This window comes from Pseudorasbora parva, chromosome 17 (assembly GCF_024679245.1).
Source record: "Pseudorasbora parva isolate DD20220531a chromosome 17, ASM2467924v1, whole genome shotgun sequence".
Classification (NCBI taxonomy): Eukaryota; Metazoa; Chordata; class Actinopteri; order Cypriniformes; family Gobionidae; genus Pseudorasbora; species Pseudorasbora parva.
In genome coordinates, this window is record NC_090188.1 from 20,042,717 (window position 1) to 20,069,123 (window position 26,407).

Here is a 26,407-nt window from a genome sequence, read left to right on the forward strand (position 1 = left end):
TGATTAATCGATTTGGCAGCACAAATATTTTGATATTGAATATTTTATAATTTTATGTTGTAAGCACAAATCTAACATCATTTAGAGAGGTTTATTGTTAAAACTAATTTCTAAAAGGAGTAATACAACCAAAAGTAATTAAAAAAAATAGGTATATTCTCTGAAAACTCATCTAAATATCTAATGCAGTTCTGCTTCTTAAAGAAAAATGCATCTTAAAGGATGTTTAGATTCTTTACTGGAAAATAATACAAAATAGTGAACGTCTAAACGTAATAAAAGTTGTTGGTGTTTTGCATTGGAGACTGTGTGTTCTGTGGTGACTGTAAACAATTTGGGTCATAGCCTCTCATTCCCGTTTCAAACGTTTTTGTATCGTCTGCTTTCGTTCAAAGGAGGTAGGTCTATTTTGTTGGCAAAGAGAGATGACTCCCATTTGAGAAATCCTTTTGGCAATCTTGTTATTTCCAGCTGTTTGTATCCTAAGGAATCCCTCCTCCAGATCTTGGTTGTGCAGGGATGCAAGTTGTATTGGGAGACTAGCAGGAACCAGCGTGGTGAGGGAGGGCGGTGAGGGACACTGTTATTGTCCTTCAATCACACTTTTTTATCCTGGTTTTCCATTTCTGTCAGTGCAAGATAAATGAAAGCAACAGGGATCCTCCTTCATGGCCCGGGTCCCACCGCTGGATCCAGTCGAGGCAATGGTCAGGAAGCATCAAAACTACAGAGTGAAATGAGCAGTTGATTAGGATCTTATATGTGTTCACATATTTGCATTGAACCTGAAGATGCAAGCATTCAAACAGGGTAACATGTAGTGTTTTAATATGGATTCATGTGTGTGTGCGTTTGTGTTTTAACTTGTGTGTGCTCAGCAAAAAGAAAAGGGCAAACGATTTGAATGCTTTCCCTCATGTTAAATTATTCTGCCATTAAATCTGCTACATCATTAAATATTAACTTCTTTGCTGTTTCTGTTAGATGGAATATATACTACCATTCAAAAGTCTCCAGTTCAAACGTTTTTAATGTTTAAGTCTCACATGCTCACTAAGGTTGCTTTTTTTTAAATTAAAAATACAGTAAAAATGGTAATATTGTGAAATATTTATTACAATTTAAATTCATTACATTTTCTGTGATGCCAAAGCTGAATTTTCAGCATCATTACTCCAGTCTTCAGTGCCACATGATCCTTCAGAAATCATTCTAATATGCTGTTTCCTGCTCAAGAAACATCATATTACCCGTGTTCAGCTGCTGCTTTTATGATTTTTTTTTAATTTATTTTTTTATTTTTTGAGGAAACTGTGATACAAAAAATATTATTTGATGAATAGAAAGTTTAAATGAACACTATTTATTTGAAATAGGATTATTGTGTATTTAAAGTCACTTTTGACCAATTTAATGCACCTTGCAAATATTTGTCAAAATAAAAACTTACTGACCTCACACTTTTGAACAGTAGTAATCCTACACTAGTGTAAACACACAAATATAACCACGTGAATCTTCAGCATGTGCTATGATGCTAATCCTCTTTTGAGCATTAGTAACATGCGTACTGTACATTAGAGATGTTAGCCTTACCTGTCCCAAAGCTTGACACTTCTACAGGTGCTGCTGCAACAGCCAGCTGATATCAGAGCTGCAGAGGAACAGAATATATTGAGCATACATTTTAGATGGTTAATTAATATTTATGTTTAAATGTGCTATTAGCAAAATAACAGCTAATGTTTAATAACAATATACAAGCATAACACTTTCCAGGCTACACTAAGTTTCTTTAGAAAAATGGTGAACTGACTCACTGACTCAGAAATAATAGTAATTATTCACTTGTTTATAGACCAGCTAAGTAACCTAAAGCACTGTTTTACACTGCCATTTTGGTGTCAGAGACAACCTATAATTTTCAGTTGTATCTTGTCTTTTCATTCGTTCTGTTCGGTTAAATGGGCAGCATCAGGACATTTAAGGGAAAGAACAATACTTCAGTGTGCTTGTTACAGGTTACATGTATTTACTATAGTAATAACAGTAAAATATGTGTAAATACATGCACCTTACCAACCTCTAAACTAAACTCTAACCCTAGTAATTGCATTTAATAATTGATAAATGTATAATTACACTGCAACAATAAGGACACCTTAAATAAAGTGCAAATGAAAGTTATTGAAGATTTGCATCAAGTTTGTGTTTTCTTGTTTTTATGAATTTTGTGAAATCTTTTTCTGTTCTGTCTTTACATATACAGCATACACATTTTCTGTGACTTGCAGTGTCATTTTAGTATTATTTATATTCTATTATAGTATTTTTTTTGCAATATTTTGATGCTTTTCATATAGTGTTCATATTTTATTTCAGCTTTATTTAAATGAATGAAAACCATTTTAACAGTTTTAGTTAGCAATAACAACACTGGTTAAGTGTCATCTAAATAAACACTTTAGTTTGTTTCCCTTCTTTAAGAAACTGAATGTGTTAACTATAAAACAATGAGGTTAATCATTGAATTATCGAATGCTTTGACTTCCCTGGTTTCTTTTGATCGGTTGACCATGCAAGGCTGTTTATTTGTTGCCTATTGATGCTGAGGCTATTCTACCAAGCCAAAGTTTGCTATCTATCCACTCACTTTGGATCAAATCAGTAGCTGGATGCATATAGCTAGATTTGATGTGGTTGTTGAAGTAGCATTTTTCAGAAATAAATAAGGGTGTAAAATGATAGGCTTGATAGCATGCATGTTATGTTTTGTTAGCACACTGCACAAGCAGACATGCACACAAAAGAGAGAGGATAGAAAGATAGGGAGAGAGAAAGAGAAACAACGTGCAAGAGAGAAAAGCCTGCTCTAATCCCTGTTACGTACAGCGTGATTGCACCAGCAGGAGGTGTGACCCTGAGTGTCTGCTGATGAAAAGTACCTTCTGCTTAAGTCAAGTGTCACTTCTGCAGCGACTGTGGAAGTGGAAGGACTCTCTCTGCCCCCCATGTGCCCATTCACACATACACACACACACACACACACACACACACACACACACACACACACACACACACACACACACACACGTGATAGGCGTAATGGTTTTTATACCATACGAACTGTACATTCTATCCCCCTTACACTGCCCCTGCCCCTAAACCTACCCATCACAGGAAACATTCTGCATTTTGAAATTTTCAAAAAAACATCATCTTGTATGATTTATAAGCCTTTTGAAAAGTGGGGACCGCTAGCTGGTCCCCACAATGTAGGTCATCTCAGGTTTTACTATCCTTATGGGGACATTTGCTTGGTTTTCTCCACTGATTTACATTGCTTAAGGCTTATTACAGTGATACTTCATAGTATTCTATCTATCTATCTATCTATCTATCTATCTATCTATCTATCTATCTATCTATCTATCTATCTATCTATCTATCTATCTATCTATCTATCTGTCCGTCCGTCCGTCCGTCCGTCCGTCCGTCCGTCCGTCCGTCCGTCCGTCCATCTATCCATCTATCTATCTATCTATCTATCTATCTATCTATCTATCTATCTATCTATCTATCTATCTATCTATCTATCTATCTATCTATCTATCTATCTATCTATCTATCTATCTATTTGTCTGTCTGTCTGTCTGTCTGTCTGTCCATCTATCTAAAAATGGTGCTAAATAGTGCATAAAGTGGTGCATTGCCTTGCACAGGGGAACCACTTTAAGTGCTACACTCATGTCAAAAAAAGAGTGCAAAATTTTACCTTTTAAGGGGGCACTATATAGTATTTTTGCAGTAAAACATCCAAAAAACACTAGTTATATATATATATTTTGTTCAGTTGAGTTTGTACAATATCCCAAATGTTTCCAACTATTTGTAAATTGTGAGAATATTGCTATTTTAACCAAGGAGCCGGGACGTCAGAGGAAGTCACCTGTCAATTGGGTCATATCTGCGTTACCCTCGGTTTCCGGTTTTATTTGGCAGAAATGCTTTACTCTTAGCAGTGTGCATCAAGTGTCACAGCAGCCGCTGACCGATAGCACAGAGTAACGTCATAACATCATTTTAAACACACCTGAATGTATCTAATATGATAAACAGAGCTGCGTTATCTCATACTCATGACCAGAAAAGCAGAAATGCAGCCTGCGTCTGTGTCCCGTCATAATAAAAGTCCTGTTGCTCGCGTGGCGTGTGTTTGCGTAACAATCGCTCCAGCGGCCTTGCTCCACAACACTCTGTCCTGCTTTGCTTCATACTTCAGTAATGTTAATAATCGCATCCATCTACATGATTTCTGCCTGAATCCTATTTTCTACTGGCTGTGAGGTGAATACCACGTCCCAAGATTCTGTGCTCAAACTTGGCATCATCAAACTACACCTTTTTTTGAATAGGTGCCCTCTAGCGGTCGGAAAAATTACATAGTTCAGCTTTAAGGTACAAGTGGCCGTCACTGGGGTGGTACCCTTAAGGGTACATTTTTGTACCGGGGTAGGCAACTTCAGTGCTAGAGATTTGATGTCCTGCAGAGTTTAGCTCCAACCCTTTGAAGCCACCACAGTATAAAACTCATAGCTTCCAGCCTGCATTGCAGCATTAAGTTGAGATTCATATGCTGATTCTTGATATCTGTGTGCATCTAAACTTTTGTCTCCCTAGAATGTATTTAAAAAAATTAATTTAGAATGTCTGATCTGACGCAAGAAAGAATTTGTGAATATTATTTATTCATATTTATAGTCAGTGATGAGTTTAGTCAAACATTTTTCTTCTTGATAAGTTTGTTTATGGCTTATTTTGATTTGAACAGATTATGTGTAGCACTGTAACAAACACCACAAACTAACATAAAAATCCAAGCGTCAAACTGCCCAACTAAAGGAAACACTGATCACCATAATGGTGACTAAACATTTTCAAAAAACATCATCTAAACCTCCGTTAATTACCAAAAACAGCTTCTATAAATGTCTTTCAGGGTTTGAGCCAAACTCTGTAGGACACCGACTCACAATAGGACTGAACTTGCCTACTCATGCTAAAAGTAGAGGAAAACAATGGTTTAACTGTCCCTTAAGGGCCAATTGTGTCCATCCTCCAATTCCTCCTTCCACATAGTTTAAACTGCTCTTGTCTTTTTGCATTCCCCACCCCATTCTCCTCCTTAGATACGTCACTCCACTCTCATATGTTTGCTATGAATGCGAATTGACAACAGTTTCATATTGCTTTGCTGGGTAGCCATTATGGTAGCCATAATAAACATCAATAAGTATAATCAAATCAAGGAACTACCATTGCCTCAAAATACAGCTTTCATCACAATAAAATGTTATAGGCTTAGTATGAAAATATAGAAGAAAAGTTATTTTCAGTGTAATCAGTTTCTGGAACATTGAGAACTACACAGGACTAAAATACGCATTTTTGAATAAACTGAGAAAGTGAATTATTACACTGCAGAAAGGTTCTGTTATGTGCTCAAATTATGCCTAAACCAAGTACTGCTAGTCAAAAAACTCCCATTCGATGAAAATACCTGATCTATTTAAAGCCTAATAGTTTGCGGAGCACCATCAGAGTAAAGTAATGACATTATAATGGTGCAGAAGGGAGCAGAACAGCGGCACAGAAGATGAATGAAGGTGCTTAAACCTCTGACCCGCTTCTGTATATGTTGCATTTGTCAATATCTATTAAAAAAAAACAGCCTTTAAGTTCAAACTATCTCTGCCCTCTGTAGCTTCTAATGACTGCAATAAATTGTACACTCACAAACGCATAAACCCACCCTACACTAAAAGAGACACACAAATTCTGGTAGTAAGAGATGTTTTATGGTGCAATTGTTGTTTGTGAATGTAAACCATTTATGTCTATAATAAGCACAGTGGCTTGAAGCTGTTAAAGGTCTCAAGAAAAGAAAAAGTCCATAAAACACGTTAAGCACACACTTCAGTTCAGTGTGTTTGGAGTAAAAACTTTTCCTCAGGCAGCAATGACTTTTATTGACAGAACTGGCTTCTTCTTTTAGCTTGTTTGTGACGTTGCTTTTCAATTAAGGCATTAATATGTATACATAAAATAAATGTGTTATTCAGTAATAGTGCTTGCATATAAATTATATTTACTTTTCCTGAAGGAAATAAGAGTGCTTTTAAGACACACACACACACACAAAAATAATGTTTTTAGCTTAAGTTTAAGACGTTGAATCTGCATAAATGAAATGCCACACAAGATGTGCTGTTGTCTGTCATTAAATCGGGTCAAATCAGAATTCAGTAAGCAAATATATACAAACTACATTCACCAATGGCAATTCAGCATGCAAATTACAATAAGACTGTCAGATTATGAATGCCACACTTTCTTAAAGGTGCACTGTGTAAATTTTAGCGACATCTAGAGGCGAGGTTGTAAATTGCAACCACCGACTGCTCCCCCCTCCCTTTTGAAGCACATAAAGAAGCTACAGTGGTCGACACAGGACAAACATGTTGTCGCCTGAAAGAGCAGAGAGTAGCTAGCGCTCTGTAGGTCAGTTTGTCTGTTTGAGGCTACTAACATGGTGGTGCAAAATGCATGTGTAGTACCCATAGTGTATGGAAATATAAATAGCTCATTCTAAGGTAATAAAAACATAATGGTGCATTAAGGAAGGTCTTTATAAACCTCTTAAAACATAGATATGTATTATATTGCATTTCTGTCAATGGATCCTCATTACACATTGCACCTTTAAGAGGAGATTTTAAAATTGTAGTTATATATTTAGTATAACGTTTATAACAAACATAAATAGAAAGACTGAAATCTACAACAGTGGGCTTTTAACCTGTCAGGACAAGTACCCATTTAGATATAGAGAGACAACTGATGTACAGAATTTACTTCGTACAAGTGTATGTACGATTGTGGCCAAAACTGGTACTGCAATCCTCTCCTCCTCCCCCCTGACTCGAGGTTGCCTGATAGGCTGCAGGATCAGCTGGAACGTTTGTAGCTGCAGCTGTGGTAACTAAAGCAGATCTGGCAACCCGGATGCAGAAACACTACTGGCTTTGTGATTGGTAGATAGGCGGAGGGCGGAGCTTCAGGCCAAAACACAACATGTCAACATCAACATCAGTCGAGGGCTGCAACAACAACTTTTAAATGACAATATCCTGGCCGGACTACTGTTGTCAGTGATATAAGTATTTGAAATTAACATCTAGTGACATATCAGGGACATTTTATGATTAATTGAAATATATTTCTAACATACAGTTCCTTTAACTTTAGCTTTGGGTTAAGCTAATTGTATCTTTTTATTTCTGTTTTTTGTTTTTTTCACACACAAAAAAAATTATATTAAGTACTTGGCAGACCCCCATGAGTACCACTGAGGACAAGACACCTGACCTACAAAACTAAGTTTGAATTCAGTTAAGTGGTCTGTGCTGAATTAGTTGCATAAAATTGTAGAGAAGATAAGGGAGAATGAATAAAAGGAATTTCAATACAATGGCTTCTTGTAAGCGCAGTAATGAGCAATGCAGTGTTGGTCCAGGAATGTATTGGAAATGTCTGAACAGCACTGCGGTAGAATCTTCATTAACATGGGAGGAGCAGGTGTGCTCCAGCAGGAGATGAAGACAGGACATTGATACTCACTTTTAACTGGCTGTATCTAGCATGTTAAACTGAGGCTGATTCAGTCATGTGTTGTCATCTTAACCAATCAATTACATTGTTTCATTCTCTTCCTCTGTTTCTTCCCTCTTTTGCTTTTCTCCTTATCTCTGCTGTAATCAGTCAGTACAAGGCTTCCCTGCTGCCCTTCACAAGGTCAGCTGCTGGCCCTCTCATTAAACAATCCCATCAGCCATCTCTCTAACTCTAATCACCTGCGCTAGTTCACACTGCAGTCTGGCCTTTCCATTTAAAATGAGAACAGAATGAATATTCCTTTGAGAAGCAGTGTAGCAAACACAAATCAATATCTCCTAGTCTCATAGAAAGAAGTACGGGACATATAGTTTGCTTCTATTTTAGGCCAACATGTATATTTTCTTAAATTTGTTGACAGCTAGAGGCTTCAAATTTAAGAAATGGGATTGGCTAGCGGCATACTATATAGTTTTATTATCTCTCCAGAGTCATATTGGTTGGACTCAAGGCGCGTATGCTCTCTGCAGCCAAATAAAAGCCTAAACCTTTCAGATCAGTGAATGGAAGCAGAGGGGAGAGTGTCAGAAAGGATAAAGTAGCCTTATGAGACAATAAGCATACAGGAACAATATGTTTCGCATCAGTCCACTCGACCTTTGGCCTGTTTGTTAGTGGTTGAATGGAGAGATGATAAAACGAAAGCGAAAAGAGAAGTGACTGTCTTTGATGTCCTCAGAGCAGACACGCTGTTCTGTTGTTCAAAGAACTCACACACACACACACACACACACACACACACAAGAGAGAGAACACCACAGTCATCATTCATTACCAAACATGGAAGCGACTTTTTTTGTAGAGACTATACAGCAAATCCAAAGAGAATGCAGACAATATGACTATCTGAATTTATCAACACACACACACTCAGTACTCTACTTATTATTTGCTGTATCATCGAGCAGAGATACTGTAATCCCCAAAAAATAGCCCAAGGTGACTTTCAGGATAGATTTATCAATATAGTGAGGGCCGTCACTTGAATTCAAGGGGCCCAGGGTTAAATGGCATGATGAAATTAATAAAAACCCTCATGATTTAGTTATTCATAATATTTTTACGTTTAAAAGGGAGATTCAGATTATTGACGCATCAATAAGTGCATTACAAATAAGTGCTTGTTAGTCCAGCTATATCTTTGTTTTAAGCTCCAGTAAATTTGGTGAATGTTTTAAGAGCTGTAATCTGCATTTAAGTTTCGAGATAATTTGTTACATTTATATAGCGCTTTATAGGCACTCGAAGCGCTTTACATGGAAGGGGGAATCTCTGAACCACCACCAATGTGCAGTATGCACCTGGAGGATGCAAGTGTAGCCATATTGTGCCAGAATGACCACCACACACAAGCTGATCGGTGGAGAGGAGACCGAGAGATGAATCGAATCATATGATCAGGAGGACATGATGGACAGTAGCCTGGTTAAAACCAAGTAGTATCTAAGTTATGGTCTGGCAAAGCTTCATAGACAAATCATTTCCAAAGGGAACGGACGTTGACGTAGCAGAGCGATGGAGAAACATCTGAGACAGCAATTCTCTGTTTTTGATTTCGTGGAAGATGTTGCAATGAAGACTTTTGACGTTGTTGTAAAATAAATATGATAATAGCTGGTGTCTACCGCCACTCCATCAACATTTTTGCATAATTTCAGACCGACTGAAAAATCTCGGATTGACGGTCGAACAGAAAACATCGAGCTCTGATCACATTTGCCCCCATTGCACGGCATTGTACCCACAAATGCATTAATTTAACATTTATTTATCAAAGCAGTATAAGCAGTAATAAGGAAGTATTGCGATTAGAATGCGCTTTGCAATATTTAAAAAAATAAAATAATATTGAGGAGTCTTTGGAAAATTGTCTCACACAAACTTTATTCAAATGCAGTCATTTCAGATGTGTTTTACATTTTTTACATGATTACCAGATCCAGTGTGAGGAAATAAGCACAGAAAGGCCAGCTCCAGAGCTGCTGTGTGGTGTTCGCACATATCACACTCCCCATCCTCCTCATCAAAGTAGGTGTAATCCACGTCTAGTGTTGTTCTTTGCTCGGGTTTTAACTAAAAGGAAAAGTTTATATAGCTTTAAACAGACGTGATAGCTGATTAAAACGAGTGATATTCCACAGCAGCATGCTGCTTCACCGTCGCTGCGCTGCTGTCGTCATCATGTTAACGTTTCTGATTGGAAATGGTTTTGAATGAGCTCTTTGCCAGACTACTTGCAGAGCAAATCTAAATTTGCCGGAAGTTGTCTGGGTTTTCCCAGATGGACAGGGGCCAATGGGCAAATTTGGCCAGGATGCCAGAGTTACACCCCTACTCTTTAACGAAGGACATCCTTGGATTTTTAATGACCACAGAGAGTCCGGATGCTGGTTTAACTTCTCATCCGAAGGACAGATATGTTTGGCATACATTTCTACACAGCATTTTGATACAGTTTGAGCTCACAAAAGGGGTCCTCAGTTTAAAAACATTAGCAAAACCATGGGCTATACTGTACCATAGTAGGTAATCATTTGTGAACAAGGGTCATTTTTATGTCAGATGCAATGGAAACAGTAAGGAGTTCAGAATCAGGTTTGAGGAGCACTTCAATATTAATGATTTAAATGCTCTTAAACAAAGCATAATAGTAGTGGATTGACTTCAAAGTGAAAAGCTAATGAGAAGAGGAGAAATAGACTGTTGGCCTACTTAACAGGATGTTCTGGGAGAAAAACCTAATCGCTATCTTAAACGCACTGTGCTACCTGCCACCCTTGCGAGGAATGAATGACAATGAGCTACAACTTCCCACCTCTGCCGGGATCAACCGGTCATCCTATACTCCCCACTGGACAAGGTCAACCCTTAATGAGCTTCTCTGCAAATAAATCTGAAATCCGGACCTCGCTGACCTCACCGAATTCCTTCAGGCAAAAGAGGGCTATTTTCATAAGCATAAGCGCATCTGCGTGACTGTTTTTAATATTGTGATGCCCTCCGCACTGTATTTGTGCCATCATAGAGTATAAAACAATGGGAAGCCATCAAGGAAATCAGGTCAGTTAAGAGATTAAATCAAAATTTGGGGGAAAAAATTAAAAACCATGGAGCTCAAATAGTTTATGCAATGTACTTTCTCTACTAATCCCTATTCAGAGTGAAGACAGTCTGGGTCTGCACCACAGAGGAACACACTCTCCTAATAAGAGAGCGTCTTTCCTGAGGAGAGTTTTTTCTCATGTTCAAAACCCATTTTAAGGCTTAAAATTGCCCTACAAATGACAAACAGAAGTTTAAATGTTGAAATACAATGCATTTTCTGACATATACATGCTCACACACTGGTGGAGGGTGGGTTGCTCTACTGACCCAGCTTCTAGAAGCAATTTCCCTGAAGCACCAGTGTTCATCACAAAACACATCAGCGATTCAAATTTTCCATAAATACTGTGTCCCCAATAGAGCTAAAGCACATACTGTACTTTAAAAAATGACATCTAAGATAACCAAAAGCTTAAGACTCTTCATCCCTCAAGACCACCTGTACAGTCTAACGTACAAAATGACAACTTTCTCTGAGCATTTATGGTTATTTTAAGGCCCTGAAAGTGTAAGTCATTTTAAAACAGTTTCTCTGGGCTTTTGTGGAGAGAATGCTGTTGAATGAATGAATGAATGATGCATTTATATAGCGCTTTCATACACTGTCAAAAAAAAAATGGCTTCAATTGAAAATGTTCTAGTGACTGCATGCACATAAAAAATAAATAAATAAAAAAAAAAAAAAAATTCAGTTGGCCGAATTGAAATTCTGTGCATTGATGCAATTTAATTCACTTAAATTAAATTCGGCTAACTGAAAAATGTAGATGTGATCAGTCACTTGAAAATGTTCAATTGGAGACCTGATTTTTTTTACAGTGTATGTACTACTAAGTGCTTTACACTCATGACAGGTGTTTCCTCAACCACCAGTGTGCAGCATCCACTTGCATGATGCGACAGTGGTGGAAAGAGTACTGAAAAAGCATAATCAAGTAGAAGTACTTTTACTTGTCAAAAAATGTAATTTAAGTAGAGTAACAGTCGTAAATACTACTCAAAGTAGGAGTAAAAATAGCCGTTTTAAAAGTACTCAAGAGTAGTGAGAGTATTGTTATGAATGTTATTCCACCTGATACCCTGCAAATTAAAAACTGTTTAACAAAATTAAAAACCTGTTTTACATTAAAAAAATTAACGTACATTTTTTTATTTAAAAAATATTACTTTTCAAAACGCATTCGTTGTACTGCTTTAATTTTAATGGATGTTTTCTCTGTAAAAAAAAATAGAAATCATAGGGCCTTATGGATTGGACTTGTTTGTTCAGCACATCCCACAGATGCTTGATTGGATTAAGATCTGGGGAATTTGGAGGCCAACAAATTGGTTGTTGTGCTCCTTAAATCATTCTTGAACCATTTTTGCTTTGTGGCAGGGCGCATTATCCTGGTGAAAAAGGCCACAGCCACCAGGGATTTCCATGAAAGGCTGAACATGGTCTGCAACAATGCTTAGGTAGGTGGTACGTGTCACGTGACTTTTTTCCATAGTGCATCCTGGTGCCATGTATTCCCCAGGTAAGCAACGCTCACACACCTGGCCATCACCGTGATGTAAAAGAAAATGTGATTCATCTGACCGGTTCACCAGTGTTCCTTCTTTGACCACTTTTGATAGATACTGACCACTGCAGACCGGGAACACCCCACAAGAGCTGCAGTTTTTGAGAAGCTCTGACCCAGTTGTCTAGCCATCACGTCACCTGTCATAATAATGTTATGTCTGATCGGTGTATATATATTTATTGATTTTTATATTTGTGCAATTGAAATGAATAATGACTGGAGCATTCAAAACATGAAAAAACACCATATACAGTATGAATGTGTATGTGTTTATACACACACACACACACACACGCACATATATGTATATATGTAAATATAAACACATACACATACATACTGTATATGTTTTTTTCATGTTTTGAATGCTCCAGTCATTGCACAAATATAAAAAAAAATTGTATTCCACAAAGCAACGTGAGTAAATGACAGGATTTTCATGTCTTTAAGCATGTAAAAAAAATCCTGTGCATATGGATTATGCCAAGAGTTATAAAAGTAGATGAGTGTGGTTGGCTATTGTAAACTAAACGAACGATCTCAAGGTTGTGTGATTGACGTGTGCCGCTGGATGGAGCAGTATATGGATGACATTATGTCCTCCCTGTGACGAATCTGTGAGAAGCTTCCACACACAATTATGTCAACCCTATAAATAACCACAAACAGCCTGAATCTCTTGCCTCTGGAAAATTATCCTTCTTTCATCTCAAGTCATTTCACATGTGGAAAGAGCAGAATGTCAAAATTCTTAGTAGTTATGATGATACAGTAAGAAAATAAATAATGCGCTGAGAGTGATCAAATAGTGACTGGTCTCCCAGCCTGGTCAGGCTTATCTGAACTGGTTTTAGAGGGGGGTTGCACATGTTTCAGCATGGCTAGACGGAAACACCCTCTACAGTAAGAACAGGAAACCAGCTTGATTTAAGATGCAGGGGTGGGGGGTGTTGGTTACCACTTGTTTATTAGTATTGTGGTTATTCGTTAGTCAAAGTCAAAGTACAATACCATTATGGCGACCAATGTATGACTATGTATTTATACTACACACCTGTAAGCATTAGGAACATAATTCATCAATAGTCAAGAATACTCTAAATGAGTGCACATTTAGCTTATCACTGATAAGTGACGAGCACGAGCAGCAACATTGGCATTAGCTTGTTGCTAAGATAAGGACACAGTACCATAAAAAGCATTGTGATACATATTGTAATATTGGATAAAAGAATATATTTTCAATTACACTAATCCATTTTAATACACAGTTCTAATTTAATGAAATACATTTATTTCAAATGTCTCTTGAATCATCAGCCATATTGAAGTCTTTTTTCCCACTGAGCTTGTTGCAGTGCATTCTGGGATTCCCCTAATGAAGCCTTATAATGCAGCATATGTAGTCACCTCACAATGTTTTGAAATAGAGTCCAAGTAACCCTTCAATATTTCTCACACAGGGCTATTTTGTATGTATATCTCCATCCACCCATCTCTTCCTCTGGTTCTGAAGATTGTAATTCCCTGATATGATGAAATATTTATGAGCATAAATTGAAAAAGGGGTCATTTAGTGTGGCTGTATTTTCCAAACTCCATCAGCACATTATGAATTTCAAAATGCATGTCAGGTCATGCATTCAGATGATTTATAAAGAGCGCAATAGCACACTGTTTATGCTGAAGGGAGTCCATAAATACCCACCGTTAGCTGCCTGCACACGCTGCCCTCCTCCCACAGAGAGCACTGCATGGTTTGAGGTTCCTCCCTGAGCATTACCTCTCTCATCTGCATATAAATTTCATTAATTTTAATGGTCTTACCAATTACCTGGCTCTGTTGGCTAATTTCATTTGGTCTAAAGGCTCTTTTATTGAGTGTGGATAGAGATGGAAAACAAGGGTCTATCTCCTTACTATGCGTCTAAGCTATGTGTTTCTGTGGAACCCACTGCTTGTTAGTTACCTGCATATGTGTGCACTTGTGTAAATAGCTGTCCATTCAAAAAAGTGGTTGAATAACAGTGATTTATTTCATCTGAGTGGGTTTTCTAAAGATTAGAAACAAAGTGTAGCCTTGCCACACTGCAGTATTCTAGGAGGAGAAAAAAAAATACAGTATACTAACTTACTTGCACAAATAATGAAGGATGGTTGTGTAATATGACTCACAAGCTGAAAGGAACTGCTGCCTTGCTTCACATTGAGACCAAATAAGGCTGAAAGACCTTTAGTATAGTCTTAAGGCTGCAAGATACTCCGCAAGAACAGAGAAAAAAGTTTTCGCTCCCAGGGCTGAAAGAACAAAATTACGTCATTTTGTTCTCTCAGCCCTGGTTTGGAAGTTCTCGCAGCTTGTTCTCGACACATCGCCTGAGCAGAACTTTTTTCTTGCGGGTGTCCAAGAACTATTGTGTGATTGGTCATACATTTAAAGTGGGTGTGGTTAATGCAGAGAAACTCAGATGATTGGCACCTGCTTTTCTCGTGAAGTATGGAATGTACTGGCCAGAACGAACTTTGTTCTTGTTCTTGCCACCTTGAGAAAACAAACATATATTATTTTAAAAAAGAAAAGAAAAAAAGATCTACATTGAAAGACTTTTCATTGTCAGATGACCAATCAATTGAAATGCCTTGAATGTCAAGGTTGTTCTTGTCATTGTGTTGATCTATTCTGTGATTCAGTTGTTGATCGTCAAATTGCACATGTCCTACATTAACACAGTCAGCCCAAATAAAAAAAAAAGGTGTAATAGCTTCATAAGGTTAAAGTTGGTGTTCTTTCACCATTGACAGCATAAGCAGCACTATGCTTTCTGAAGCTGATACATGAGTGTCCTACAGTCTTTTTCTGCCTATGCTTAGAAATGTGACCCGGCTGTACGAGCCAAGTGCAAAAGTGCAGCGCTTTCACCATGAAAAAGAGTTTCACCTCTCTCCCTGATTCTCTGTCTCAATCCATCTCTCACTTTTCACTTGTATAGCAAAGCAGTCTATTCTTGCCCATACCACAGTACACAAAACCTCCAGTCAGCAACAAACATAAACATGCATACTAAAAAACATGCTAAATATTGATAAAGTCCATATATTTTCCATGTTATAAAAAAATATAGTCTACAGTATTTCTTAAAAAATAAGCAGTTCACAGTTTTACTAACAAACCATAGCTGCTACAAATATTAATGTTAGCATACCTGCTATAAGGTTTGTGTTATTAGGCCTACTCCAGGCAAGTTCATTGCTGCTGAATTAGCTCAACTGAAGGTAATCACCTACATGTTTAAACTAGTTTTTATCTAAACATTTTTGGACCCAAAAAAGCATCTTTCACTAGTTCCATTCTGACAGAATTTTTTTACATATATAAATTGTAAATACTTCATATTAGAGTAATGTTTTACCATTGCCATATCCTGCAAGGGCTTACATTTAACCAAGTCTGCTATATTTCACAGTATGTCACAGTTCTGGATAGTTGCTATCAGCGCCACATTAATGCACAGGCTTACCTGGGCTTAAGCCCAGAGCCCAGGCTGAGGAAAGACCTATAGTGCTGCTGGAGATATGTGTGACATATTAAAATTGAATGTGTTGCTATGCTTCACTTAGCTTCGAGTGTGTTGCTGTGAGAAGGTCGGGATTTGTAAAGTTGAGGTATTGTTGCCCATCCTGAGTGAGGAAAGAGCTACCGATAATGTGACATGGTCATGAGATAAAATGAGAATAGTGAAATTGAACTAATACAGTGGCACACAAAGAAGTTGATATTCAACAGGGAATGTCTAGGTATCTAGACTTTGACTTTTTTAAAGGTTTTATCCATTAATAGCAGGTCATAAAGTAGTTTAGACTTGATCTGTCCCAGCTTACTAACACATTACTACTTATGTTTATTTTATCTCCTCTCCTGTCCTTCCCTTCCTGAGCATTTCTTTTTTCAACTAGTAGAACAGGGAAATAGCAACAGAAAAGGCATGGGTCTAGTTCCCAACGAATGCTTGGACTAATAAAAATGTATGTAAACCAATGTTCAAAAGTTTGGGGTTAATATGATTTTTTACATGTTTTTGAATGTTTTATGCTCACCAAGGCTGCATTTATTAAATCAAAATGCAGTAAAAAAAAACTGTAATATTGTAAAATATTATTACAATTTTAAATAACTGTTTCATTTGATTCACTCATGCATTTTTTTTTTTTTTTTGACAAGTAGAAGGAACATCATATTAATTTCTTACAAAAAAAATGTACTGACCCAAACTTTTGAACTACGTAAATGCATCAAATGTGTAAATATACTCACAAAAAAATCTTGCTTTCCAGTAAAAATATCAAAGCATTCTAAAACAAGACAAGTTGACAAGTTGAAGTGAATTATTGCATACATTGAAGAACAACATGCATTAGTATTAAATATGTAAATACTTTTTAAATTCTTAATAATAATAATATTCATTCATTCATTCCCCTGAAAGTCAATGGGGTCCACTGTCATTTCAGATTCCACATATTTCTATTATACTTGCTTTCAGAATGATATTTTTAGGTGATCTATTTGGACTTACATAACGACACTTGCTGTAACTTCAACCACTAATTCACACCCACACACAAACACTAGCCACTAGTACACTCTTATGTCACCGCCAAAGGTCAATAGACTATCATAAAGACGTGTGTAAACACCTTCCCATTAACTGAACATTGATTTCTCCTAGAATGGCATCCCATTTTCACAGCACTTCCAATGAAAGCAAACCTCACCCTGTCTGCATGTATTTTTCTTCTACTTCTTTAGAACATATAATGGTAGGTTAAATGTGGCTATGAACCCATGAAAGAGCTCTGTATATTGGGTAAAAGCTCTGCAGGGACCCTGACCACTGCAAGCCCTTGTGTTCCCTCTTTCTGAGGTAGCCATCAATGGTTTCTCATGTGCGCCTCAAGCCAGCAGGAAGATAAACAGGGGTTCTAGGTAAAGAGAGGCCTTCTCAGCATGAATTCCTAATATCTTACATAATCTCTGTGTTACCGGGCAGCACAGAGGCTAGTATTGGTAGAGATGGCACTGGGATCCTTTTGGAACACAAGGCTTTTGTTAGCAAATTTGAACATCTTCCAGAGTATGGGAGAGATCAAGGGCTATAATTTGAGATTAATAATGTATATCATTTTCACAGCGATGAATTAAACTATTATTGTAAGATATGGGCAGCAAAAGTCAAGAATTGAAGCTGACAAATTGTCTCGAACAAAGACACTGACTGTCCTATACAGTTTTTTACAGAGGCCTCTGTTTGGATGGCAAATCAGATTTAAACAGTAAGTACATATGCTATGTAAGGTGGCATTGAGTTTTTTCTTTATACATTTTTCTTTCAGATCTCAAGATTAATGCATAAGTAAGATCAATCTCAGGGACATAGACAAAAAATTTGCTTGCCTGGCTGAAGGACATTATGGAAGTGAACAATACTCTACTGATGCAAAAAATAAATAATAAAGAAAAGATTAATATAGAAGCAAAAACCCTTAACTATTAGAAACTGTAGGAGGTAACACATGCAGTATGTATTGCTCTGTGCGCTGTGGTTTACAAAAAGGAGTAGTTAAGCTCTCATTTCAGTTCCATTTATGCATTTGGCTGACACTTTAATCCAAAGCAAGTTACTCTGCATTCCAGGTGTACATTTTATCTGTTTATACATTTCAAAACCATGAATTTAGCATTGTCAGTGTCAAGTGAGTTTGCATGTGGATGATGTTTGATACCGTGGATATCCGATTCAGACAATGTCATATCAGATCACTTGCTTGTTTGTTGTTGGTAGCCTACCAAATAAGATCCGTAAAATGTTTCTTGCAGATTATTATAGTTTAATATTTTTTTTGCCCCCTTGAAGTATTGTTATCATTAAAGCTACACTGTGTAACTTTTTTAGTTTATTTTTAGCTAAAAACACTTAGTTCTTTCAAAAATATATGTGCTTATTAATGTATATTTACTTCTTTCAAGTAATAAAGTATTGTCGTAAGTTTATAATATGCCATTGAAAATACATACGGGTGAGGGGTTCGGATCGCCATGTTGCCCCTCCATCTTGAAAGTACATTAGCCAAAGAGGGACATACCCGTAAATTCAAGCTTCGCCTTTCGCGTATTAACACTCGATGGCACCTTGTCGAATGTGAAGAGGGGGATTGCTTGAGACTGCTATGAAAACCTGAAAGCCTTTTTGAAAGTCTGTCGCTGATGGAGGATCACTCTTATTCTCGAGAATATGTATCAGAGTCGCCAAGGAAGTGAAAAAGAGAATTAAGACGGCAACGCAACAGACAAATCAACAAAAAATAACGAAAAAGTAAAACTATTATTCATTTTACATAGATGTCATAACCTACATGTTAACTGACAAATTAAATAACTGCAAATTATAATAGTTTAAGTAACCTCATCACTTGAAGGAACACTCATGGAAGAGGTCGAACTGGAAGCCATGTTAATCTTGGACTAAATCGGCCACCGTAGGAGTTAAAACAAAATTGAGAGAAACAGAAATGAATGCTGCGTCCCAATTCGCCTACTTATACTACGTCCTAAAAGTATGTACTCTTTTTGTGAAGAAAAAGTATATACTTTTGAGTGTGTAGCAGAAAAGTATGCAAGCTTCGGGACATACTACTTCGCCATCTTTAACGGACTCTGTCACTTAGTTACGAGCATCCCATCACCGTTTAACTGCCCTGTAAGGCATCGTCAGATTCGTCACAGTTCAAATCCTCCACATTCAGTTTAATCTCCTATCATATCGGAAAGACATGTAGCCGCACGTTGATCTGCCATTTGTGGGTCTTTTGCAGAGACTCTCCTTATGTGTTTGCAGTTTGCATTTAAAAGTTAATGGCCAAACGTGTCATTACAAAAGTTCATAATGCTGCTGCAGGTGAAATATAATGTGGACAACACTGAATAAATATATTTTTTGTCAGGTTAAATATTGATAGTTGGTCACTCAAACCCCTTTATCTAAACTTCTCAACTGTCAGACTCGCACATCCATCATGTTTGTAGTTTTTTTAATGCTTTTTATCCGCGTTTGTAGTTCTAATCGAATCCTTGTCCAACTCGAAATGGGTTGTGGGCAATATCAGCCGTTAGAGTGCACATCGATCCGTACTTTGAATTCAGACCGGAAATAGTAAACCAACCAGGTATCTTTGAAATACTCTTTTCAACATACTACGATTTGGGACATACTAATTCTATTTTATCAAAATATCAGCTTTAAAAAAAATTGGTATGGTATGGTAAAAATTTTGGCTCATTTTAAAGGGACTCTTTATATGTATGTTTATATGTATACTATTTTGACATGGACTGACCTTTACTGTGTTTAAAGGTCCTGTTCTTACTTTAGTTGGTGTGTAATGCTGCTTTTTGAGCATAAATAATACCTGTAAAATTATAAAGCACAAAGTTCAATGCCAAGCGAGATATTTTATTTATTAGAAGTTCCCTTTCAAAGCCTACAGCGAACGGCCGGTTTGGACTATACCCCTGCACTTCCTTCAGGAATGATGTCACTCATGTTATATTGCACACTGTAAACACAATCAAGGCTTCAAAAACACACAAAAAACGGGGCATTTAATATATCAAGTTGATGGCTATAGTAATAAAGAGTCTAGTTTTTATTCACATGATGTGATAAATGCAGATATTTCAGTGACTTACTTTTTTTTAAACCTTGCACTTGATCACCCTTTTATACCGAGGTACACAACCCGCATGACTAAAAAGATGTAGCGGTCAATGCTGCATTTATCTCGTACTAAATTCTTTTCCACAATGCAATCCACATATCTTAAATTCAATGATTTCCCCCACGTTGCAGTAGCAGAAAGCCTGAATCAATTGCTCACTCGTGCACTAATGAGGGATCGATAAACATTGTAGCTCTCCACTTCTACAAGTGTGTTCACCTATTCACCCCTAGAACTCGTCTCATCAGCTTCATTTTCTACACAGCGCACAGTACATAGGAATTACTACGTGCTGAAGTCTGCATTACAACAAATAGATTATATAGAATTAGCAACCGCACACGGTGATCACAGGGGGGCTAAATTGCTGTCTGTTTAGGACACAGCTTAGCGGGATTAGAATTTTTCATTAAACTATAAAACAAGCAGACAGTCATTAATTATGGCTGAGCATTCAAGATCAGTCATTGGCCAGGTCACAAAGAGCTGAGTAGATTTAATTTAGTACCAGGCTTCTGAGAACTGTTTCCTAAATGTTACACAACCCCTGGCTCCCCAGCAAGAGAGCAAAAAAACAGCCGTCTGATGCCAGTTGCAATCGCCAGGGCCTTTATCTCTTGAGAAATGAAAGGAAAAGAAATTAAATTCAACTTAAATGTCAAGGCAAGCAATTAGACATGTATTCCTCAGATTGCAAATTAAATTACTGCAAAGAGCCAAAGCCTTGTACCACCACATCAGCCTGGAACTACGACGAAAGCCCACAAAGCGTGAAGCGTGAACAGCCAGCAGTGCTTGTTCTGTCACATTACCAATGCAAATGCAGCTGAGCTACAGCATTATTCATTATTTACACATAGCATCAACGGACGGTCTGATTGATGGACAGTATGATTTCTCAACATCGGGCCCTGTGGATCACTTGGGCGGAGAACTCAAATGAAGCAGATTTACAGGATAACTACAAGTGGTAGAGCTATATTTAGGAAGAGGTCGGTCAAGGTCAAATGCTATGTCCTCTGTTGGAGAGATCACCAGGTCAGGCCATTTTAACGTACTTCACTGTGGTGACTCAAGAAATTACGTAGAAAAGAAGCAAGTTGAGTTACAAACGTAAAGGATAGGAAATTAAATGTATTCATGTCATTCCAAACCTGTATGACTTGGCATTCAATAAAACTCAATAGGGTCCAATGTGTGTTTAGGGCTCCAAAATATACATTGGACCCTAATGAATATATATATATAAAGATTGACATTAATTTTGTATTTTGCAGAAGAATAGAAGCCATGCAGGTTCAGAACGTTCAGGTTGAGACTTTTCACTTTTGGATGAACTATGCCTTTAAACCTGGTAACTTTCTCTGAAATTAAAGTAACTTCTGTAATCCAAATATATTTTTAAAAAGGCAAGTATGGTTCTTGTGAGATTTTATTATTTGTCAAGTAGCCTAACTGTCAAAGTGCAGCAGCTGCACCGCCTTTACATATTAGGTGTTAAGGTGCCAGAAAAAAACAAAAATAAGTTTTCACAGTGAAGCCATAGAAGAACCATTTTTGGTTTCCCAAAGAACCGTTTTATGAAAGGTCCTTTAGAGAACCATTTTTTTTTTCTAAACATTGTATAGTCTAAAGAACATTTTTGCACTACAAAGAACCTTTTGTGCCATGAAAAGGTTATTTGGATATTAACGGTTCTTCATGGAACCATAAACCCTGCCAAAGAACAATTTAAGAAATGTATTTTTAAGAGTGTAGGACTGCTTGCAGCTGTTATGCTACTGATGTACGTTTATTATCTCTAGTAATCAAAAAATCATTAGAAATTGACCTAAGGGAGATGACATTGTTTTGTTTCTGCTTTTATCCGAACTACTGACAGATAAATGAATTTGCATATAAAGAGTTTCCTTCGTAAATATGAAAACAGAATGTCAATGTTTTATGTAGCTCTGGGTTTCAACTGCAACAGGAGAAATAAAATATTCAAAAACCTTTGTAAATTTTAAACATTCACAAACCTTTTTTGAATTAGATTTGTTCTGTAATTCACTGAATATGATGTGACCTACAACATAACCTCTCTGAATATATAGATATGGACCATCTCATGCCAACACTAGAGAGGCTGGTTCAGTCAAAGCCAAAAACATCAGAGTTACTGTTGACTGCAGGACACACCCCAGCAAGGGAGGAGAAAAAGAGAAATCTGACCGTCAAAACCTTCTTAAGAGATAATCCAGGCTGGCTTGCCACGGCAAACAGGGATAAACTGTAATTCCCTGCTCAGAATGTGAGCATGTGGTTTTGGTAAAGGACACAGTTCCATGAAGTGTAAATTATTTTCTTTTTTTTACTCATTAACCAAATAATTTTTAAAATGTGTATTTATGACTAATTAGACACGCTGGGGATTGTGAGTCTCTACTGAAATGCAAGTTCTAAAGGAGCACTAAGCAAAACTAAGGATATGCACCAACTCAGAGCATAAGTGGAAAATTTTAATTGGATCAGCATTAAAGGGAGTTTTGGTCTGAAGAATTAATGAAAGAACACAAGAACAGTGAATGATTGAAAGGAGGGAAAGAGAAAGAGAGAGAATACAATAGCTTATTCTCTCTTATAGTTGGTGGTGTCAAAAGAGGTAAATCAGCCACAGGATGGATCTCAGTACCGGCTGTCTGGTACCAAGCTTGTATATAAGGCCTTTGTGCACTCAGAGAGGAAACAAACCACAGGAAATAAGGTAAAATGTAGCTTCTACATCAACCATCCATCTGCCAGGCAGGATACTTGAATAATTCTTTTGGCAAGCTTTTGTACAATCTATAAATCAAAATGTCACATTCCGAAACCATCCTTTATGGCAATAGCAGTGCTGTTTCTAGTTTGAGATCCTCAGAGCATCCATTTAGGTCAGTGAACTCAGGTGTTAATTAGCAGCTGTTATTTTCCTATTAAATGCAGAGCAAGGTAAACAGCCAACAGCGTCAGGTAGTGTCCCTTGGCCTTGGCAAGCTGCATAGCTCAGCACATTTCTCCTCCAAGAAATCATTAGCAGAATGTAGTTGGAGAGAATGCTACACATCAGGAGAAGAGTCTGATATTACTCCCTTTTGTTCTGCACACATTCACATGGTTTGTCCTCCAATAATGTAGGCCTACACTGCAGTTAATGTGATATGTCAGCATCTGCTCGCAAAGCTATTAACAATCTATTTAAAGCAAATGCACGTTCAACTTATAACTCACGCCATGAGGATATGTAGTAAAGTGCAGTAATGTAGTAAATTGTAATTCTGCGATAATTAGCACAAGGTAGCTCAAACAGAGAAGAATGATTCTAACAGCATCAAAGCCATGGGTTTGATTTTCAAGAACTGAACTGGGGGGGGGGGGGGGTAAAAATATCTGCCAAATGCATTTTTTTTTTTTTGTAAAACAGACTTCACTGTTCACATGCAGCATACAAATTTGTATTTTTCAGAACTCGAAAATGAATCCCACAGAAATTATGAGAAACATCACCAAGATGATGCCACAAAAATTAACAAGAGTGACAAAAGCCAGCTGAGATCTGTACCAGAAGCTTGGTGTTTGTGCAATCAAATTGTTGTTTGTTTGTTTGTTTGTGCGTGCGTGCGTGCGTGTGTGCGTGGGTGTGTGTCCTTGGAGAAAGTAATAATGCAGACGATTCCTGTGATGGGTAGGTTTACAGGCAGGGTAGTGTAGGGGGATATAATGTACCATTTGTACGATATAAAAACCATTACGTCTATGGAGAGTCCCCACAACGATAGTGAACCAGACGTGTTTGTGTGTGTGTGTGTGTGTGTGTGTGTGTGTGTGTGTGTGTGTGTGTGTGTGTGTGTGTGTGTGTGTGTGTGTGTGTGTGTGTGTGTGTGTGTCCTTGTTTATATAACATTGTGGGGGCCAAATGTCCCCATATAAGGATAGTAAAACCTGAGATTACTTATATTGTAGGAACCAGTCAGCGTTTGCCACTTTTCAAAAGGCTTATAAATCAAACAGGATAAGTTTTTTTGAGAAAGTAAAAATGCAGAATGTTTCCTGTGATGGGTAGGTTTAGGGGTAGGGGCAGTGTAAGGGGGATAGAATGTACAGTTTGTACAGTAATAAAAACCATTACGTCTATGGACAGTCCTTACAAAGATAGTGAACCAGACGTGTGTGTGTGTGTGTGTGTGTGTGTGTGTGTGTGTGTGTGTGTGTGTGTGTGTGTGTGTGTGTGTGTGTGTGTGTGTGTGTGTGTGTGTGTGTGTGTGTGTGTGTGTGTGTGTGTGTGTGTGTGTGTGTGTGTGTGTGTGTGTGTGTGTGTGTGTGTGTGTGTGCGTGTAGGTGTATGAAACTTAATGTCTGAGTTGAAATTGTATTCTGGGTGAGTAATGTGTAGATATGTTTATGTTTGTGTGTTTAATTCAAGAGTATTCAGTCGTGGGTTGCAGCATTCAGACAAAACATCAGGGTGGGCACCATTTAGAATTTAATTGAGAATGCCAATTCAAATCTTAAATTTGAATTAAGATTGCATTCAAGACGCAGAATTGCAATTCGACTTGCAAGTAGAATGAAAGCAAATTGAAACTAAAATAATGTATAAAATAATTTATTTCATATAGAAAAGGAAAGTTTAGACAAAATTAAATAAAAGTGTTTAAACAGATAGAGGGACTCATGGGAACATAAGAAAAAGGTAAATAAAAAGAATGGGGCTTTCCTCAACACTGCTTCTTCTGCTGACTCATACACTTTGCCACTCCACTCACCTGCATGCATATGGCAAATACAATGGTGTCCACTCCTGGTCCTGCTGGGCAGCACTGTCTTCTGGCTTTTGTTGGGCCTCTGAGTATTTTGGTCTTTGATTGATTGATTACAGTGTTCCCTCAGCTGGGTTCCAGAGCATAAAAATGGCTTCGGAGGCACAGGTACAGAGGCTGATTGATAGGAGGCAGCTTAAGCCTGTTAAAATTATGGCCCAAGAGGACCAAGACTGGACACCACCGACCTTTACCAGAGATGAGATGTTCTGCTCTAGCCAGACACTAAAACCCCTGCTCTATCTGGCTGGCCATTGCCTTTTCTGAACTGAGCAAAGTAAAACTAGACTAAATGCAGATCATGGTTGGCTGAAAAGGGATGTTTTAGTGCCTGGCTGGAAATTGGGGATTTGCTGACTCAAGAATGAAGAATGACCATCCCCTCTGCATGTGCATTCAAATGGGACTCCATATCTCTTTGTGGGTGCTATAGCAGGCTCCAGTCGGACCCACCGTTCATACCGCTATAGATGCTCCGGTGATGAGGGGACATCTCCTCTACGCCCGGCCGCTTGTGTGCCACCTCTCGACCGGGGCTGCCAAACTTGCTGTGCCTTGACAACTCAGGGCTCCCAGATATGACACGTCCCTTCTGCAGGTGTTCCGGTGTCCCTGATAGAATCTGTTTGGGCTCTGGACTCCCACACATACTACTCATGCTAGCCCTGTGCTTCTGGAAAAGGTCTGGGCTGCCAGGGGGCTGAGAGGACACCAGCAAATGTTTCGAGAACTGCTCTGGACTGCCTCTCGACAAGCTCTTGCCAAGTTTCTCTGGACTGAGACCCCGCAAGCCCTTATGATCAGGACTGGAGAAGGACCCACAGCGAGACCGGCACACTTGGGGATAGGTGTGAGCTGCGTACTCCTGGCTGGTGCTATGTCTGCGGCTTGCATGCTCAGGACCTGGTGCCTTCTCCCCTGAGCCTGGCTTATGTAGGTGGTCAGGACTGCCTCCAACCGGGCCACCCAACAGCTGCTGCTTATGTGTAAGATGGTCAGGGCTGTCGGTGCTGCCCGCGCTGGAGGTACTGCTCCCGTCACCCACATCCCTTAGTAGGCCAGGCCCAGGGCCGCTGGCATGAGACAGGCTGCTCTGGCTATCGATTGAATTCCTGCAGCCGGCTGGTCCTCCAGTACCTGCTGTCCTGCCAGTAACTCCAGAGCCCTTCTCCTCATCCAGCATAAGGCACAGCTCTCTCAGTTCAAGGTTCTCCCTTACTACTTCCTCCTGCCTCTGCTCCAGCTCCTTCAGCTTCTGCAGGTACAGCGTCACCTCCTTACGCATGATCCCTGCGCTGTAGCGGCCCAATCGCTGCCACTCCCTCGAGACTTTCTTTCCTTTCTGCCGGTCATCATCCAGAAAGCAGCAGAGGTCCCGCAGCTCCT

At 38.3% G+C, this 26,407-nt stretch overlaps 1 protein-coding gene across 3 annotated transcripts in view; it reads right to left on the reverse strand.

The window, feature by feature from the left end:
• ccdc85a (coiled-coil domain containing 85A) overlaps positions 1-26,407 on the reverse strand; it is a 27,876-nt gene continuing 1,469 nt past the window's right edge. Inside the window, exons 2-4 of one of the 3 annotated variants that reach the window (XR_010898749.1) lie at positions 24,968-26,407; positions 1,597-1,654; positions 1-724 (exon numbers count right to left, since the gene is read on the reverse strand). The exon at positions 24,968-26,407 is cut by the window's right edge and continues 31 nt beyond it. Coding sequence is in view for 2 of the 3 variants with exons in the window: in XM_067421928.1 (XP_067278029.1) it covers positions 709-724; positions 1,597-1,654; positions 25,475-26,407 (1,007 nt within the window). In the remaining variant the exon portion in view is untranslated. The remainder of the gene's footprint in view (positions 725-1,596; positions 1,655-24,967) is intronic. The other 2 variants (XM_067421929.1, XM_067421928.1) reach the window with 2 other exon arrangements.